At 45.7% G+C, this 17,599-nt stretch overlaps 1 protein-coding gene across 1 annotated transcript in view; it reads right to left on the reverse strand.

Annotated features, from left to right (window-relative positions):
* cspg4ba (chondroitin sulfate proteoglycan 4ba) overlaps positions 1-17,599 on the reverse strand; it is a 145,657-nt gene that overhangs the window by 21,767 nt on the left and 106,291 nt on the right. Inside the window, exon 8 of the mRNA XM_068032903.1 lies at positions 5,348-5,517. Within this exon, the coding sequence (XP_067889004.1) occupies positions 5,348-5,517 (170 nt within the window). The remainder of the gene's footprint in view (positions 1-5,347; positions 5,518-17,599) is intronic.

Here is a 17,599-nt window from a genome sequence, read left to right on the forward strand (position 1 = left end):
CAACAACCACCCATTTATACTAACCCTACAGTAATCCCATATTCCCTACCACCTACCTACACTAGGGGCAATTTACAATGGCCAATTTACCTATCACCTGCAAGTCTTTGGCTGTGGGAGGAAACAGGAGCACCCGGCGAAAACCCACGCGGTCACAGGGAGAACTCGCAAACTCCGCACAGGCAGTACCCAGAATCGAACCCGGGTCCCTGGAGCTGTGAGGCTACGGTGCTAACCACTGCGCCGCCCAATTATTCTTCATCATTGTTGCAAGGTAGAGCTGCATAAGCTGCTCCCATGTTGTGGTGAAGACTGGCAACAGGGAAGTGCAGCTAAAGGTGAATGAAGTGCAAGACAGGTAGAGTGACTTCCAAGAGTTTGGCAATTCCGGTGGCGAAGCAGCCCCCACTGGCTGTATGGAGGCATCTTCCTTATGGCTTCCTGGGAGGTGGGTGGGGAGGTGGGGCTACGTTTCCCGAGGCTCCGTTGCCCAAGGAGGGGCCCCTGGTGGCAATGGCTGCCTCTGCGGCCTCAACGCCGCCACTGGAGGGGTTATTCCTCCGATCACCAGGGCCTGCCTTCCTAGCTCCAACACAGCGACAATTTTTTTAAATTTTCCCTTTGTGGACACCTCCATTCTCGTTGCAGCCTCAGCAGCGGCCATCTCTCTCGGTGACGCTGCTAAGGCTGCAGAGCTGCTATGAGCCTGCAAGTGGATAGCCAGCTGCTGTCCTTAATTCAACGGTGGGCCCGGCAGCGGCCTCTTAATCAGCCGTCGTCAGAAGATTGACACCATGGTCTTGCTGGCTCGGGACCCGCATATGGACCCAACGTTGGTACTCACCCCATGCCAGGAAAATCCTGGCCTATGTGTTCAAGTCTCTGGAGTGAGTCTTGAATCCAGGACCTCTGGACTCAGGCAAAAATGCTACCAGTGAGGATAATAAGGCTGTTCAGCTCTAATGCCTTAAAAGTTAAAAATTCAATACTGTATTACTCTATGACATAATTGACAAACATACAACATATGAAACAGTGATTTGATTGGATCTGATCCATCCATGTTTGTTTATATAATCCTAGAGGGTTGCCCTTTAGTAATTTTTTTCCTTCAAATACAATGAGTTATTGAATCTAAAAGATCCTGATTTTTTGACCATGGGTTTAAATTTGGAATAAACTTTTCTAAATCAATTTAAATTACAAACATTAATCTCAATTTGTATTCACGGTGGAGACTCCATTTAGTTCTGACTTTGTTGGGCTGTATCCTATTATTTATTCTATATATTATATCCCTGCTAGCTTTGACATGGAGCAGACATATGGGAACATACTTGATTAAATGCATCTGTAGCATTATTATTGTCTCCTGATGTCAGGTTTGTTTTTTTAAAAAGAGATATTTGACTCCACTAGAGATCTCTTTGCTGTTTGGAATGAACACATGAAGTAATACTGGACTGGTCAATTGCTTTATAGATATAAATTATGAAAAAGTGAACCATGTTAAAACAAAGTGGGAACAAGGCACTGACCATCCCATTGATAAATCTGGAATTTGGTCTATAAGGTGTATTTTAGACATAATGGCTGGGATTTAACGAGGCAGTGCTGGCCTCACCCACCAGCTGGAAAGTCAGGGCCAAGCCCGCCTCTGCCGATCATGAAAGGCACAACGTTATTTTGCGTGACTCAGGAAATTAATTGCCTGCATTTGTGGCTTCTGCCCCTCTCAGGCAGAATGTCAAGCCTCCCAATAGCTGCTGGTTAATCAGAGGGGGGCAGCTCTTCAGTCCCAGCAGTGCCATCGGGAGTGGTGGCCACTGCTGGGACTACAGCAGGCCCCAGACCCAGCCAGCGATGGAGGCCGGAGAAGAAGTTAATTGCAGTCGGGGCTTGTCGGGCTAATCAACCAGGCCCCAGCGAGGGGTGGGTGGGGCAGGTGGGGGTCGATCGTGAAGGCGAGTGGGGGGGCTTTCAGCAGGGACAGGCCATGTCACTGGGAGTGGTCTTCTGTGGGGCAAAGCGTGCCCGATCAGGAGGGACCCCCACCCCCAGTCCGCAAGAAGACTACCAGGTTTTATTGGGCAGCCTCCCCAGGTGGCGAATTGCCCTTCCGTCGCAGCTACAATACCAGTGGGGATGGGTAGGTGACGGGCACGGCACCCCCCACCACCATCTCACCCGATTTTATGCCCCGTTGCCTCCAGCCAGCTCCTGAATGGCGGGAGCATAAAATTCCAACCAATCAAGGCCACTTAAGATTTTTCCTTAATTGCATTTCATTAATAGTTTTCTAGTTAAACTCTACATCATTTATGTTTATACCAGAACGTTTACAGCGTTTGGGTGTCTGATCAAATGTATAAAAATACAAAAATATGATTGGACTTGATCCTATGTAACTCCTGTGTAAATCATTTGACTTTTGATAGTAGTAGGAAGTCTTATTTTACTTTAGTACATTCAAAAATTCCAAGGCCCAAGGCCAAAACATATGGCTTGGATATCCAAATACAAAGATAAAATGACATAGATACTCAAGACCTGAGATATTTCAAATTAACAAGTGGCTGCTATTTCAATTTATTATGAAGAATTGACTGAATAAAGTAAGTGAATTACACCAGCTGTGCAAATAAACCATTCATTGGCCGGAATTTTACACCCTCCTCCCCCAGGAATGGACTGGAGGCGTGGGGCTGTAAAATCGAGTGGGAGGCAGGGAGTGCCATTCCCATTGCCTACCCGCCCCCATCGCCATTTACGAGCAGCGGGGAGATTGAAAACGGCCAGCCTGCTCCAGGCCAATTGAGGCCCTTAAGTGGTCAATTAATTGCCACTTAAGGGCCTCCTCCTGCTCCGGCTGGGAGGCGGCTGCCTGGTAAAACGTAGCAGTACCTTTGCGGGCTGGGAGGGGCCCTCCTGATCAGGTACCCTGTGCCCCACGGAGGGCCCCCCTGAAGCACCTCCCCCCTGCCCTCCTAAATCGACCTCCACCCCCTTCGTTGGGGCCTAGCCTATTTTCCCCGGAGAGGTCCGAAACCCCATTAACTTTTCGGTGCCAGCGCCCATGGACCTCGTCTGGCTGGGTGCAGTCCCAGTAGTGACCACCGCTCCCAGTGGGGCTGCTGGGGCTGAGGAGCTGTCGCCCCTCTGATTGGCTGGCAGCTCCTGGAGGCGGGACTTCTGCCTCAGAGGGGCAGAAGTCCTGCCAGTGGCCAATTAAGGGCCTGGGCCAAGCAAAATCGCCATGTGGCTTTTCAGCCGGTGGGTGAGGCTCTCGCCACCAAGTAAAATTCTGGTCATTGCCTCTGATCTGACTGATCCCTCTTTTGCTGGATATAGAGGTTCTCCCTTGGCTAGACTAGAACTTACTGGCTGAATATTTCATAAGGCTCTTGATGTTGTCTGTATGAATAATTTAAGAGGTATTTACAGTACTTAAATCGAATACAATTGCTCATTATTCCATTTATTCTCTCTATCCTTACTTTCTGTTTCATTCCATTACATGTACAATTTTTTTTAGACAAAAGATCATAATGCTTTTTGGCCAATTATTTATTCAAATACTGTATCACAGATCTATGGTTACAATTAACATAGAACAGTACATTCAACAAAATGGCTGGGAATCAGGCAAAGGTTAAGGACATGTGTGTAGACAGCTTTAAAGCATATATATGGTTATCAAACACTCTTCAGGATACTGTCGTAACAATGCTGGCTGAATAATAGAAATGTCCTCTGAGGAAAGAATCTACAGCATTTATCTATGCTTCCCCAAAAGGTAAAATCAAGCAATTCTCACAAAAGATAAATTAAGCAAAACATCAGAAAACTTCATTGGGACAACTGAATGAAATTTTAAACATGTGCATCTAGTTCAGTTTGGCACAAGATTCTGGCTGAGGCTAGTTTATATTTTTAAACTCCCCAAGGTATACTTTTTGGTGGATCTTCTCCCAATTTCTGAAAGGATAAACAGGGTCTTTTCCAGAGTTCTGGTGGGAGATAATAGAGAACTGGAGCAGAAATTCTACCTCCTTATGTATTGTGACTGGATTTAAAGGGACAGTCAAAAAGCCAATATTTTGCTGTTGTCACAAGGAATACCTACAAGAATCATTGCTGTTCTGACTAAAATATGCTTTTAAATGTTTTATTTTATGTTTGGAGGGCTTGAATGTGAAAATGGTCATTTTAATTGCTAAATTCCAAATCAACTGTCACCTTGGCTCTGTGGTAGCACTCTGACCTCTGACTCAGAGGGTTATGGATCCAAGCCCCATTTCTGGATTTCTATGCAGTACTAAAGGTTATCAGAGGTGCCACCTTTTGGACGAGACTGAGGGCCCACCTGCATTTGAAGCTTAATATAAAAGATGCATGGCACCATCTGTAGAGAAGCAGCGGAATCTTCTGCTCTTAGGATATGAGTGTGAGTTGGGACAATTTCCAGGTCCCATCCCCGTCATGACTGTCAGTGCGCCCACCTGGGAGATCTTCCTGGAGGCGGCCAATTAAGATGCTGCCTCTGGGTCCACTGTCCAATTAAGGGCGGCGGGCAGGTCCCTGAGGCTGCTGTCCCAATCAGAGGGCCTGCAGCCTTGGAAGGACGGCAGCCCCACGGCCAGAGGTGGATGCTGCCACTGTCAGAGGGGGAAACGCAAGGGTGCCTCTATCTTAAGGTGTCCTCTGAAGAGGTTTGGATTTCCCTTTTAAAAAAACTCTGGCCACAGCTGCGAGGCCATCCCTGTGGACAGGAAACTGGCTGAAGACTGCTTCTCTGGTGGGGTGGTGATTGTAGGAGGTCTCGCGGGGCCCCCAGACCAGCCGCCGGCAAGCCGCCCCCACGTGTCTGCTGGTCTTGGCCCTCAGTGGGGGGCCTGCTCGCCGCCAGGAAGATCTCGATGGCGTGCCCAAATCAGCCCACAAATAGGAAGTTAATTATGCTGATTGGCTACCCGCCACTGTTGGTGGGTTACCGCCAGGCGATGACCTGCCTCTAGGAAGATCGCCCAGACGTGCGAATGGGTCAGCCCGCTGCCCTGACACCAACTTCTGTCAGATTCCTCCCAGTCCCACTTTCAAGCCTGATCCCGCAGGACTGGGAAGATTCCGTCCTTCGTGTTGGCCTGAATTAAATTTCCAAATTACAACCATTGGCTGTGATGTGGGGATGTCCTGAGGATGTGGAAGGTATAATGTAAATGCAAGTTCTTTCTTCTTTCAAATTACAATAGATGTATCATAAAAATGACAATTTTATTAATACAAGTTTATTTATTGTTGAGCTTTTAGGATATAGACCAAAAAAGTTACTGAACACAGCACTTACCATGCCTTGGGTGAAGTTGGTCACTTCATGTGTCACGTTGTCAGTCTCAACTTTTACCACTCTACCAAGTTTTGGAAAATTCACCAGAGTGTATATTATAGTTCGGTTTCCTATGCTGTCGTCATTGGTTACAGCTTTCAAGTTTTGGGAATTAATAATCCTAAGTGTTCCTGGGAGAACAAAATGCAGTGAATAAGATTAAAGTTCATCTGTGTAACTGTTTGAATTCAGACTGACCATAGAAAGAATAGAGGTCAGCTCAGTAGCTCAAGGCGCTAAAGCATTTGATTTTAATTTAGGAAACCTTCCAGCATGGTAAGACTTCCTTTTTTTTTTACTTGTACTGAAATCATAAGTGAAAGTAGAGCATTAAAACTAGAATTGAGAGATAGGTTTGCTTTTGGCATTGGGCAGGGGAGCAGGAGGGGAGAGCGGGGCATAGGTGTGAGGTACATGCAGGAATGGATGGAATTACCATTAAAACATTTGTGGCTCAAACTCCAGAACTGTGGAAACCAAACACTTGATTAGTTTACAGCACACTTGCTCACAAATGGAACACAATGTTTCATGAAAGGTTGTTCATCATGAAATTTGGCTAAAATCATGATTTTTGCAAGTCAGAACATTCATGCGCATGCTTCTAATATACTCATTCAAAACAAACTTGCTATCTGAGAAATGGTCATAAGCAGAATTTTGTTAAAAATATTCAACAAGGCACTGGCACGATGGGCACAATAGCCTTCATCTGTACTGTATCATTCTACGATACTAAACTTGTATTCCACGGTACGGTAGCAGAGCGACTATGCTACTAAACTAGTAATCCAGAGCCATGAGTTCAAATCCCACCATGGCAGTTGGGGAATTTAACTGCAGTTAATTAAATAAATCTGGAATAAAAAGCTAGCATCCAGTAATGGTGACCACGAAACTACCAGATTGTCATAAAAACCCAACTGGTTCACTAATGTTCTTTTGAGAAGGAAATCTACCATCCTTACCTGGTGTGGCCTTTATGTGACTCCAGGCCCAGAGCAATGTGGTTGACTTTTAACTGTCCTCCGGAATGGCCTAGCAAGCCACTTAGTTGCATCAAAACCCACTACAAATAACGATAATCCACACAGACTAGAATGGTTTTAAGATTGGGGATAGACGAGAAATTCTGACCTTACCAGTGACACCGTTGAATGCTGTGAATGCAGGCACACCGCAATGCTTTTTTAAAAAAAAAGTATCTTTGAACAGAATGGTTTGAATATTGTTCAACATTGTAAGCAGGTGGAGAAATATAATCACTGAAGCCTGCAGCAGTGGTAATGGCCACTAGCTTTGCAGCATTTTAGTCACTGTCCAAAATCAGCAGCCTGCAGCACTGATCCCTGTCTCTGAATGAAAATTATTTTAAAAATTCTGATCCTCTTGTTCAAATCTCTCCATGGCCTCACTACCTTCATGTCTTCTTCCAGCTTTGCAATCCTCCAAGAAATCTGCATTTCTCCAACACAAGCTTCTTATGCATTCTCCACTCATTTTATCCCATCATCTGCTTTCAGACGTTTGGCTCCCAAGTTTTAGAATTGCCTCCCTAATAATCTTCATCTCTCTTTCTCTTCTTTTACGACCCTCTTTTAAATCTACCTCTACCTGGCATCTGTCATAAGCACACGTCTTCTTCTTTATCTTAATTTCTACCTCATTTGTCATCTAGGGAGCTCAGGATTTGTTTGCCCTACTTTTCCCCTTCGAGGGAACATACCTTGACTATGCCCCAACTATCTCTTCTTTGAAGGTAGCCCATTGTTCATCTACCGGTTTTCCTGCCAGCTTTTGACTTCAATTTATTCGCTCCAGCTCCATTCTTACCCCATTAAAATTGGCCTTCCCCCAGTTAATTATTCTTACCCTGGATTGTTCTTTATCCTTTTCCATAGTTAGCCTAAACCAAAGGATATAATGTTCACTATCCCCTGAATGCTGTCCTACTGATACTTGATGCACTTGGCCCACCTCATTCCCAAGAACCAGGTCTAGCAGTACCTCCTTTCTCGTTGGACTAGCAAGATACTGTTGTTGAAAATTTTCCAGAACACACCCTAGGAACTCTTGCCCCTCACTGCCCTTTACATTACTATTATCCCAGTCTATGTTTGGATAATTAAAGTCCCCCATTATAACTACCCTATAATATTTGCGCCTTTCTGTAATCTTCTTGCAAATTGGTTCCTCCACGTCCTTTCCACTGACTGGTGGCCTGTAGACAACACCGAGCAATGTAAATGCACTTTTGTTCCTTAGCTCTAGCCAAATTGATCCTGTCCTCGACCCCTCTGGGGTCCTTTTCTCCAGCACCGCAATGCTCTCCTTAATCAATACTGTCACCCATCCCCCTTTTTTCCCTTTCCTATCTTTTCCTGAACACCTTGTATGCAGGAATATTTAACACCCAGTTCTGCCCTTCTTTGAGCCAGGTCTCTGTTACAGCCACAACATCATATTTCCTCATTGCAATCTGCGCCTGTACCTCACTGGTCTTATTAACCACACTCTGTACATTCACATACATGCACATTAACCCTGATTCAGCCTTTATTACTTTCTCCCTTACTATTCCCTACACTCGTGCTATCTATCTCCCCCAGTATTCTGTGCACCTTGGTATTCCTCTCTGATACTTGCTCCTGGTTCCTACACTCCTAACAAGTGACCACTTTTTCTTCCCTCTAATCTGAGCTCCCTCTCTGGTTCCCATCCCCCTGACAATTTATTTTAAACCCTCCCCAACAGCACTAGCAAATCTCCCTGCGAGGATATTTGTCCCAGTCCTAAGATGCAACCCCGTCCATCTTTTACAGGTCCCACTTGACCCAGAACCAGTCACAATGTCTCAGTAATCTGATGCCCTCCCTCCTACACTAGTTCTCCATTCATGTGTTCAATCGCTCAATTCTCCTATTCCTATGCTCACTTGCACATAGGACTGGGAGTAATCCTGAGATTACTGCTTTTGAGGTCCTGCTTTTTAATCTCCTTCTTAGCTCCCTAAAATCTGCTTTCAGGACCTCATCCCCTTTCTTACCTATGTCATTGCTACCAATGTGGACCACGACCTCTGGCTGTTCACCCTCCTCCAGAAGAATGTCCTGCAGCCACTTCATGACATCCTTGACCCTGGCACCAGGTAGACAACACACCATCCTGAAGTCATGTTTACTGCCACAGAAACACCTGTATGTTCCCCTAACTAACAAGTCCCCAATCACTACTGCTCTTCCACTCTTCTTCCTCCCACAGCCACAGGCTGTGCATTCCACTTGGCAGAGCTGCCTTGCCATACCTTAACTTTACAGACTATTTATTATAAGTAGAATAGCTTACCAGGTACTCACCAAACAGCTCTTTCCACTGCACCAAAGCAGGAACCAATACCAGAGGGTTAAAAAAGTAGAAAAAAAAGTAGAAAAATGGAGCACTTCCTCCCCCTTCACCAAACCCGCCACTCACCAAACTTGAATCTCTGTACTCAGCTTGCAATTGGCACACCATTCCTACAGTTAAATTTATCATCAGGACCTGAGGGAAAGTCATTCTTCTCGATTTGAAGAAGTAAAATTGCACCTTGCCCTACTCCCCACCCACCACCTCCCCCTCCCACACCTCCCACCCCCCCCACCCACCTCTCAGATCAGATTGGGGCCAATGTTTCAGACAAAATTTGTGATATTGGAAGCCACTGAGTTCAACTATTTCCTAGTTTGTCCACTTAAAAAAAAATGGACAATTCTGGTGTAAATTGTGGAATTGCTGGGAGAGCAGCTTTTGCCTCATTAGCCTTTCATTTGCACAAATGCAACATTTTGGGCCAGGTACATCTTCTGCCTGAAGGCAAGTCTACTGCAATGTGATGTTATTTTAGAATGGTGTAATTCTGCCATATTTGACTTCCAACCCAAATTCTGAGCCCCAATGCCAGAATTACATCATTTTTGCACCAAAAACATCGAAATTTTAGGCCCACGAAGTTTAATACAAATGGCGATAGCGGGGGGGACAGATTTGGGGGGTGGGGGGCGGTGAGGGCTGTGGAATTTTAACACCCCAGTACAGGCACGGTTAAAATTTCAAAAAACAGAATCCTCACCCCAACTCGCCTCCAATGCACACAATTTAAATGGAGGAGGGTTGGGGCAAGGAACTAACCTGCTCTTGAGAGGCGGGTCAGAGGTTTAAACATGGTATTGAGGCTACCTGACTCAAATTTGACCTGACTTTTACATTTAATTGCTGTGGGGCACGTTTCTCAAGGCTTGGGAAACCCAGCAGCTGGAGGGAGATGATAACGGCCCAATCCAGCCAGTAAGTGCCTTTCAGAGCACCATTTGTGGGCCAGGAAGAGCAGGACTGCTTCTCCTCGCCCTCAAGCAAACCTGCTTCTTTTGCCGTGATCCAATCTACCCCCCCATCCAATGATCTCCCCCCTGCCAACAGCCTCCGCACTCTCTCCCTCTTTTCTCTTTGCTCCTCAGCTGTGACCTTCCAGCGCAGGTCTTCCTATTGGACAGCCAGCCAGCCCCTCAACCTTGCTGGCTGCTGGCCAGGAAACAGATTTAAAAAAAAACAAATCCTGCATATAAATTTGGCAGGTCCTTTGTGTTACCCACACTGTTAGGTTTCCTGTCTGCTATGCCCCCACCTTCCTGTAAATATTGGGGCCAGTAAACTTCAGGCAGGTCCATGTACCCTAGCTATTCACACAATTCTCTAATAACCCTGAATCCAGTTTGTTGATAAGAACCTGTCTGGTTCCCTTTTGAGACCCATTAGGAATTCTTGTTCCACCACACAAATCTGTAACCTATTCCATGCGCTTATCATGATCAAATATTGTGTGCAATTTGATAACTCCTGTGCTGATGGAAGAAATATTATACTTGGAAAGCAAACGGCCAGATTTGAAAAATGTAGGTGAAAGATATTGGCTGGGAATTTTCTTGGAGCTGCTCTCTCTCCAGTGCCATCACTGAGCTAGAAGTGCAGCTCTGAGGAAATTCCTAGCCTTTGTGTAGTTTTGTTTGGATGCCTTTTTGGTATCATTGGAAAAATTCCTAGAAGTTACCTTGGTGATAAGATAGATGTGGTACTATCCATGATAGAGTCTATTCCACACAGTATATGCAAGCAGTGGGCTAGATGCAATAGATAACGTGTTTTCATTTTGGACTAGATTTTCAAATTGGGGTCAAGAACTCGATGCCCGGATAATTTTCAGGTCCTGACCCCATGCCGCATCTTGCAACGGTATCTTTAAATGTAAATGCTCTAACTGGACCGGAGGCAAGCCTGGCATCCAATTAGTGGCGCTGAAGGTTACTAGGAGCTGGGAGCTGCCTGCAGAGCGCGTGCGGCAAAGGCAGACGGCAGCCATGATGGGGCCTGCCGCTGCCTTGCGGAAGAGTACAGGCAGCTCCTCAGAGGGCCAGCAGCCTAACCGCACAGGAAAGTGGCCACACAGCCAAATGAGAGGTAATGCGCACGATCTCCCAGGTCCTGAGATCTTTAATCTTAAAAAAAACATTTAACTTGTTCCCGCTTTGAACCAGACAGTTGTGCAGTAAAGTGCACCAGACTGTTCAGGTTTGTCGATTTCCCAATTGATAATTGCAGTCTTGCCCTCCCCGGCCTGTTAACAAGCTCCTCAAAGAGCTCAAAAGGCCGTTAATTGGAAGTGAGCGGGTTCCCGACTACCACCCCCCCTCAACCCGCCCTCGCTTTGAAAATTGCTACGCGTCCCAGAGGTGCGAGATCCAGAGATGCCTTCCGGGATCACGATCTTGAATCCGCATGCGTACCCATGCTCACCCCCAAACTGCTTTGAAAATCTGGCCCTTTATGTTAAATATAAGTTATCCAGGCCTCTTCCTGATCCAGCGGACCCTGCCATTTGCAATCAACACTGCAGCACAAACATCTCAGATGCTGTGGAAATCTCACATGTTAATGCAGTCATATGATATTGCACACTAGTGAGAAATTTGCATCAGAACTGTACAAGATAAAGGCTGGATTAAGTAGGGACCCTAACCTGCACAGAACACCTGGGAATTCGGAAATCCCACTCTCTACAATCCATACTGGATTTCTGTTTTCCCTTGGGATAACCCCATTTACTCAATATGGATCATTAAACTATTACAAATCCGTACTTCCAACCACTGGCCCCACCCCAACCCCTAAGTTCAGTTCCCCCAGAAATGAGAATGAACTCTGCTGTGCATTTACTTTGAATAGTTCTTTGAACCTGTTGAACACTCAGAAAACAACGCTATTCTCAACAGTTGAGCACAAAGCCTTTTACTTTGTAGCCCATTTACAGTATCAGTCTACCACTTAGTTAACTGCTGAATTGGTCTTTTTTTTCATATGTTAAATTTGTAGCCCATGACTTTGTGGAATCCCACTTCTAAGGTGCATTACTGCATGCTATGGATGGAATTCTGAGTGTATATTATATACAGCAGTGCCAGCAGGGAGGGTAAAATGAGCAGGGCAGCAGCGGCGAGAGGCAGACCAGCAGGGAAGGTGTGTGGATTCAGATCCCACCGATGGCATTCAAAAAAAAAATCTCCGTGTGATTTGAGAGGAAGATGGATAAGTGATTGGATGTGGCACGGACCCGGCTGGAGACACCAGAAGCAGCGAAGGATGAGAGACAGTGGGGAAAGTGCACGGACCTGACTGGAAGGCTCGGGGGATGGAGGTGGCAACCTGGAGACGGAAAGTCCTGACCTGGAGCTGCTCCCTTTGCACACATAGAGGACAAGATCACATCTACATTTGTGGTGTTTTGGGCTCTGCTGGTCGGTGCTTTCAACATTAACAACGTCAAGAGCTAATGGCTAAGTGAGTAAACCCGACAAAATCTGGAATGGAGTCCTATTAGACGGTTGGTGTTTCCCTCAAGTTAGCATCTTTGTCAACTTCTGTAACCGAATAGGCCTCAGGCATATAGGCTTTCGTCTTTCCTCTGGACACCAGCCTATGAGGTCGAGAGAGGGGTGCAGATGCTAGGCAAGTCTGCACCTCCCAAAACCATCCCCAGGCTACGCAGCAAACAAAGGAAGGTAACCTTTTGGCTTGGAAGCTGGAATGCGAAGACTGTGTTTCCTGGAATAAACAGCAACCCACACTCCACAGCTAGTGTACGTAAGAGAGCCCTGATTGACCGTGAGCTACACAAGCTTGGTATTGACATTGCCGCTCTACAAGAAACCAGATTAGCCGACACTGGCTCTATTCAATAGGCTAACTGCACCTTCTGGAAAGAGTGCTGAAGATCATCATGAACATGGTGCAGGCTTTGCAATGAGCAACTGGCTGACACAGTCAATTGAACTACCAGGAACAACCTCAGAGTGCCTAATCCCCCTGCGGTTATCATCCGATGGAGGCACAGTCAACATCACACGCGCCTGCATACCAATTCTGAGCGCCAGCATCTCAGATAAAGAGCATTTCTATGACTCCCTAGGTGATATTCTGAGGAACATCCCAAATTGTGAGAGGCTATTCAACCTGGGTGACCTCAACGCATGTGTTAGAGCAGATTCAAGACCAACGTGCCTCAGTCGTCATGGGGTGGACAAGATCAACGATAATGGACAACGCCTTCTTGAGCTTTGTGCCCCGAATGAACTCTGCATCATCAATACCTTCTTCCAAGGCAGACAGCTTCACAAGGTATCTGGCGTTACCCAAGTTCTGGTCATTGGCACCAACTAGACCTAGTCATCACAAGGAGGCCTGATCTGCCCTGTGTTCTTCAAACCTGCACCTACCATAACGCAGACTATGACAATGACCACTCTCTTAGCAGCAGCAGAGTGAAGGTGCACCCCCGAAAGTTCCACAGTCCCAAACACAATGACCCGTCATGCATCAACATCCCTTGCATAAGTAATGATGCCAAAAACCAGTACTTCTTAAGGTCGCTAGAAGACTTGCTACCCACCCAGGCCTTAACGGGAAGCACCAATGCCGGTATTGATCCAGCTTGGAAGTCACTAAGCTCAATCGTCTATGAAGCAACAGAAGCATCATTTGGTAAAGGCAGAACCCACAACAAGGGCTAGTTTGAGACCTACTCAGCTGAGATGATATCTGTCATTGATGCAAAAAACAAAGGCAACATGATGCACAACATAAACCCAACAGCTAAGACACTGCATGACCTGAAAGTAGCCACGACAGCCATGCAAAGGACAGTGAGATACTGCGCAAACAAACACTGGATCAACTTATGTCAAGAAATCCAAACTGCATGTGACAAAGGAAATCTATGAGCTACGTGCGAAGGGATCAAGAAGGCGCTTGGCCCTGCCATCACCAAAGTTGCTCCCCTGAAGTTGGCAAATGGTGAAGTAATCACCGACAGAAGCAAACAGATGTCCCGCTGGGCTGAACACGACTTGAGCTGTACTCCTGTGAGTCGGACATCTCCCCGTCTGTGCTTGACACTCTCCCACAACTTCCTGTCATGGATGGGTTGGATGAAGAACCCTCATAACTAGAGCTCGAGAAAGCCATAGACCATAGAACAGCAGGGCACTCGGCAAGGACAAAATGCCAGGCGAACTGCTCAAGCATGGAAAGTCCCATCTATTGCTATACCTTTATGACCTTCTCCTTCTCTGCTGGAAAGTAGGCTTTGTTCCACAGGAGATGCATGATAACACATGCCAAAATCATCACACTATACAAAAACAGAGGAGACTGCAAGAACTACAGGGGCATCTCATTCTTAGTGTCCTGGGGAAGACCTCTGTTAGGGTCATACTTAAAAGACTCCATTTACTTGCAGATCAAGTGTACCCGGAAGCACAGTGCAGTTTCTGTGTCGGCAGATCTAATGTGGATATGATCGTCTCCATACGCCAACTACAACAGAAGTGTAGGGAACAGAGTATACCCCTTTACCTTACTTTTGTAGATCTCACAAAGGCATTCGACACTATGAGCAGAGCAGGGCTGCACAAAATTTTGGGAAAAATTAGCTGTCCCCTGAAGCTCCTCAGTCTCAGCTGCTCCTTCCATGACAACATGCATTGCACTGTACAGTTTGATGGCTCCACTTCAGATAGTTTTGGAGCGAAGAATGGAGTGAAACAGAATGGTGTCCTAGCCCCCACTCTGTTCGGCATCTTCTTCTCCATGGTCCTTACTTTCACCTTCCCTGCAGATATGGAAGGGTCTACTTGCACACTAGGTCAGACGGCAAGCTCTACAATCTATCAAGGCTGAAAGCGAAGACAAAAACACATCGCGTTCTGATCCGAGAAATCCTCTATGCTGATGATGCTGTGCTAGTCACTCACATGGAAACTCAGCTACTCATGGACTGTGTTAAGAAAAATGATATGCCAAATAAGGACTATTAATTCATTGGTTGGAAACGTACAGTCAAGTTGGCCACTGTAATTTGCATCTGAAACACCTTTTCCCATTCCAAGGCTCCAACCGGAGACAGAGGTCTGAGCAACATGGACCCAGAACAATGGCTTGCTCTAAGTGATTGAATTACCTAAGATTGCTTCATTAGCATGGCATTCAAGGCAATCCTAACACCTTGACTTTGAAAGAGCACATGTAAATATTGGCATCCTGGGGGGGTTGGGGAGCAAATCCTGAACCTTGAATCTCATTAGAAGGTTCCAGACAATACACGGAGGCAGTCATGTGACCGTCTGTCCATCTCTGTGAAAGCTGGGAGTTTCCTTGAACAAAGAGCCAAGCCAGTAACTCAGACTGTGCAGCAGTAGGAAGGCTATGTGCCTCCCTCTCTCTCCAAATAACACAAGTCCGAAAACCGGCTACGACTATGGACCCTCCAAGCCTACAGATTGCTACAGACAGAGGCCAGGGGAAGAGAGCCGCCTATCACTCTGCCTCGAAGAAAATCTGAAGCCAAGCAGGCCAGCCATAAAGTGCACTTTGACCAGCCAAAGACTTCAAGAATACAACTTCATTCGGAAGACCACCGAATCATCCAACCTCACAGACCATGTATTTAATTTCCATTTATTCTGGACTCTAATGCAACCACAAAATCTACTTTTCACTCTGTAATCTATTTGTGTGTGTGTGTGTGATTCTTGTGTGAATGTGTTGTGTATTTTTTTTTTCAGATCGGGTTTAGATTGTTAAGTAGAATAAACTCACCTCTTTCTTGTCTAAACTCAAGAAAACCTGTCTGATTGGTTCTTTCACGATCACATTAAAGGTAAAAGGTAAAACACTCAATGAGGTGGTAAGCACAACCACTGTTTAAAAAGGAATAAACCCTGCTCACGGTGACAGACAATTGGTCCCTTGATGCAGAGCTCGATACACGCAACGGGAAAGCAGCTACCACCTTTGGCCAAATTGTGAAATGTGCATGGGATAACACCACGCTGACCCTTAGGACCAAGCTGATGGTTTGTAAGGCCTGTGTTCTCAGCACCTTGCTATATGGCTGTGAAACATGGGCGACTTACAGCTACCAGGAAAAGCAGCTCAATAATTTCCATTTTCGCTGTCTGTGACACATTATGGATATATTCAGGCAGGACAAAATCACAAATGCAGCAGTCCTCTCAAAGGTAGAGCTCTTATGTGTGCTGGCACTAATCAAACAGAGGCAGCTTCAGTGGATCGGCCACGTCTGGACGATGGTTGCATACCCAAGGACCTTTTGTATGGTGAGGTAGCTGGTCCCAGATGACCAGTGGGGTGCCCAAAGCTTCGCTTCAAGGATGCTTGCAAGTATGATTTGAATGTCAACTATCGCACCTGGGAGTCACTAGCTGGTGAAAGAGGGAAAAAATAACACATCATATGGACTGACGTGCACTACCACGACAACCAGTGGCTACAGCAGCGTGGCAACAGGCGCCAATGCCGAAAACAATCACACACTTCCTCACTTGGCAGCTTTATGTGCAACACATGTGGCAGCATCTGCCTCTCAAGGATTGGCCTTCACAGCCATCAGCAAAGGTGCACCAAGAGAAGACACCCCACCTAAATGGGTTGTTTGCTGCATGTCCATCATCTTTCATAGATGGAAGGATGCCAAAACAGTGCTATTGAAAGTGATGGTAGCACTTATAACAGAGGTAAGATCTCTACCATTAGGAAAGACTGATGCGCACCTACTCATCCACGTACAGGAAAGCAAAGTAGTTTTGTTATCTCTAATGTTTGGGGAAACTGTTACAGCTAAAAAGCAATGGCAAAACCCTACAGAAGTGGAAGTAACATGTTTTGGTGCAACCTATTTAACTTTTCTTCTTGTAGCCACACAACAGGGTGGTTTTAAAAGAAGGAAGGTTAAAAAACAAAATATACAGAACCACTTTTAGAAATTCTGTATTGTAATGGAAAACTACAATCCTTTCTTAATCAGGTAAGAAAGACTCACTAACCAGATGAATTATTCAAACACATTAATGCAAAGTGATGAAGTAAACAAATAAAAGGAGATACATTTTCCATCACTCAGTTTTACACTCAAGATTAACTTCAGTCTTTTCTTGGCTATATATAATGGATGCAAGTGTTTATAAATGTTGGACTTTGTAGCATGATTATGTTTTAAAAAACGGAGATTTTTAAATGTAGTTTAAGATGGAGTCCGAGAAGTCATGTGACTTCACATCAACTCTGCTTAAAGACAGGAATCTTGGTTACCAGGACATCAAGGAGCCCAGATCAAAGACCCTTTTGAAAAGCAGAGAAAGCAACGTTATAACATCTGACGGGCAATGGGGTTCGCTTTCCCAGACTCTCAGATTGTAAACAAGGAGCCAGTGGCTCTGAAAATGCAAATGGAAATTGCAATTGCTAACACTTGGAAACAAAGAAAAGCCCAGGTGGTTTGGCTATGGATAATCTTGTGGGCTCTGCATATTGGAAAAAACAAACGACTATTGACCACCTGTTTTTGGATAAATTCTACAGACTTTGAGAAATCTGCAGACTGTAAGGAAGACCAGAAGACAACAACCAGCAGTGGCAGCCTCAGCGTGGGAACACCTGCTCTTGGACCCCTGAAAGGCTGCAAAGACTTGAACCTGATTTGAAAGTTGAAGTTTGCAAAGAAGTAAAAGACCAACAGGATTACCAGAGATCACCTTATTCTCGGTAGTCCAGGTCGAAAGCGCTTGGAAGAAGTGGACAAAGAAGACGTTGACTTTGAGAAGGTCTGGG

The sequence above is a fragment of the Heterodontus francisci genome, chromosome 1, assembly GCF_036365525.1.
Source record: "Heterodontus francisci isolate sHetFra1 chromosome 1, sHetFra1.hap1, whole genome shotgun sequence".
NCBI lineage: Eukaryota > Metazoa > Chordata > Chondrichthyes > Heterodontiformes > Heterodontidae > Heterodontus > Heterodontus francisci.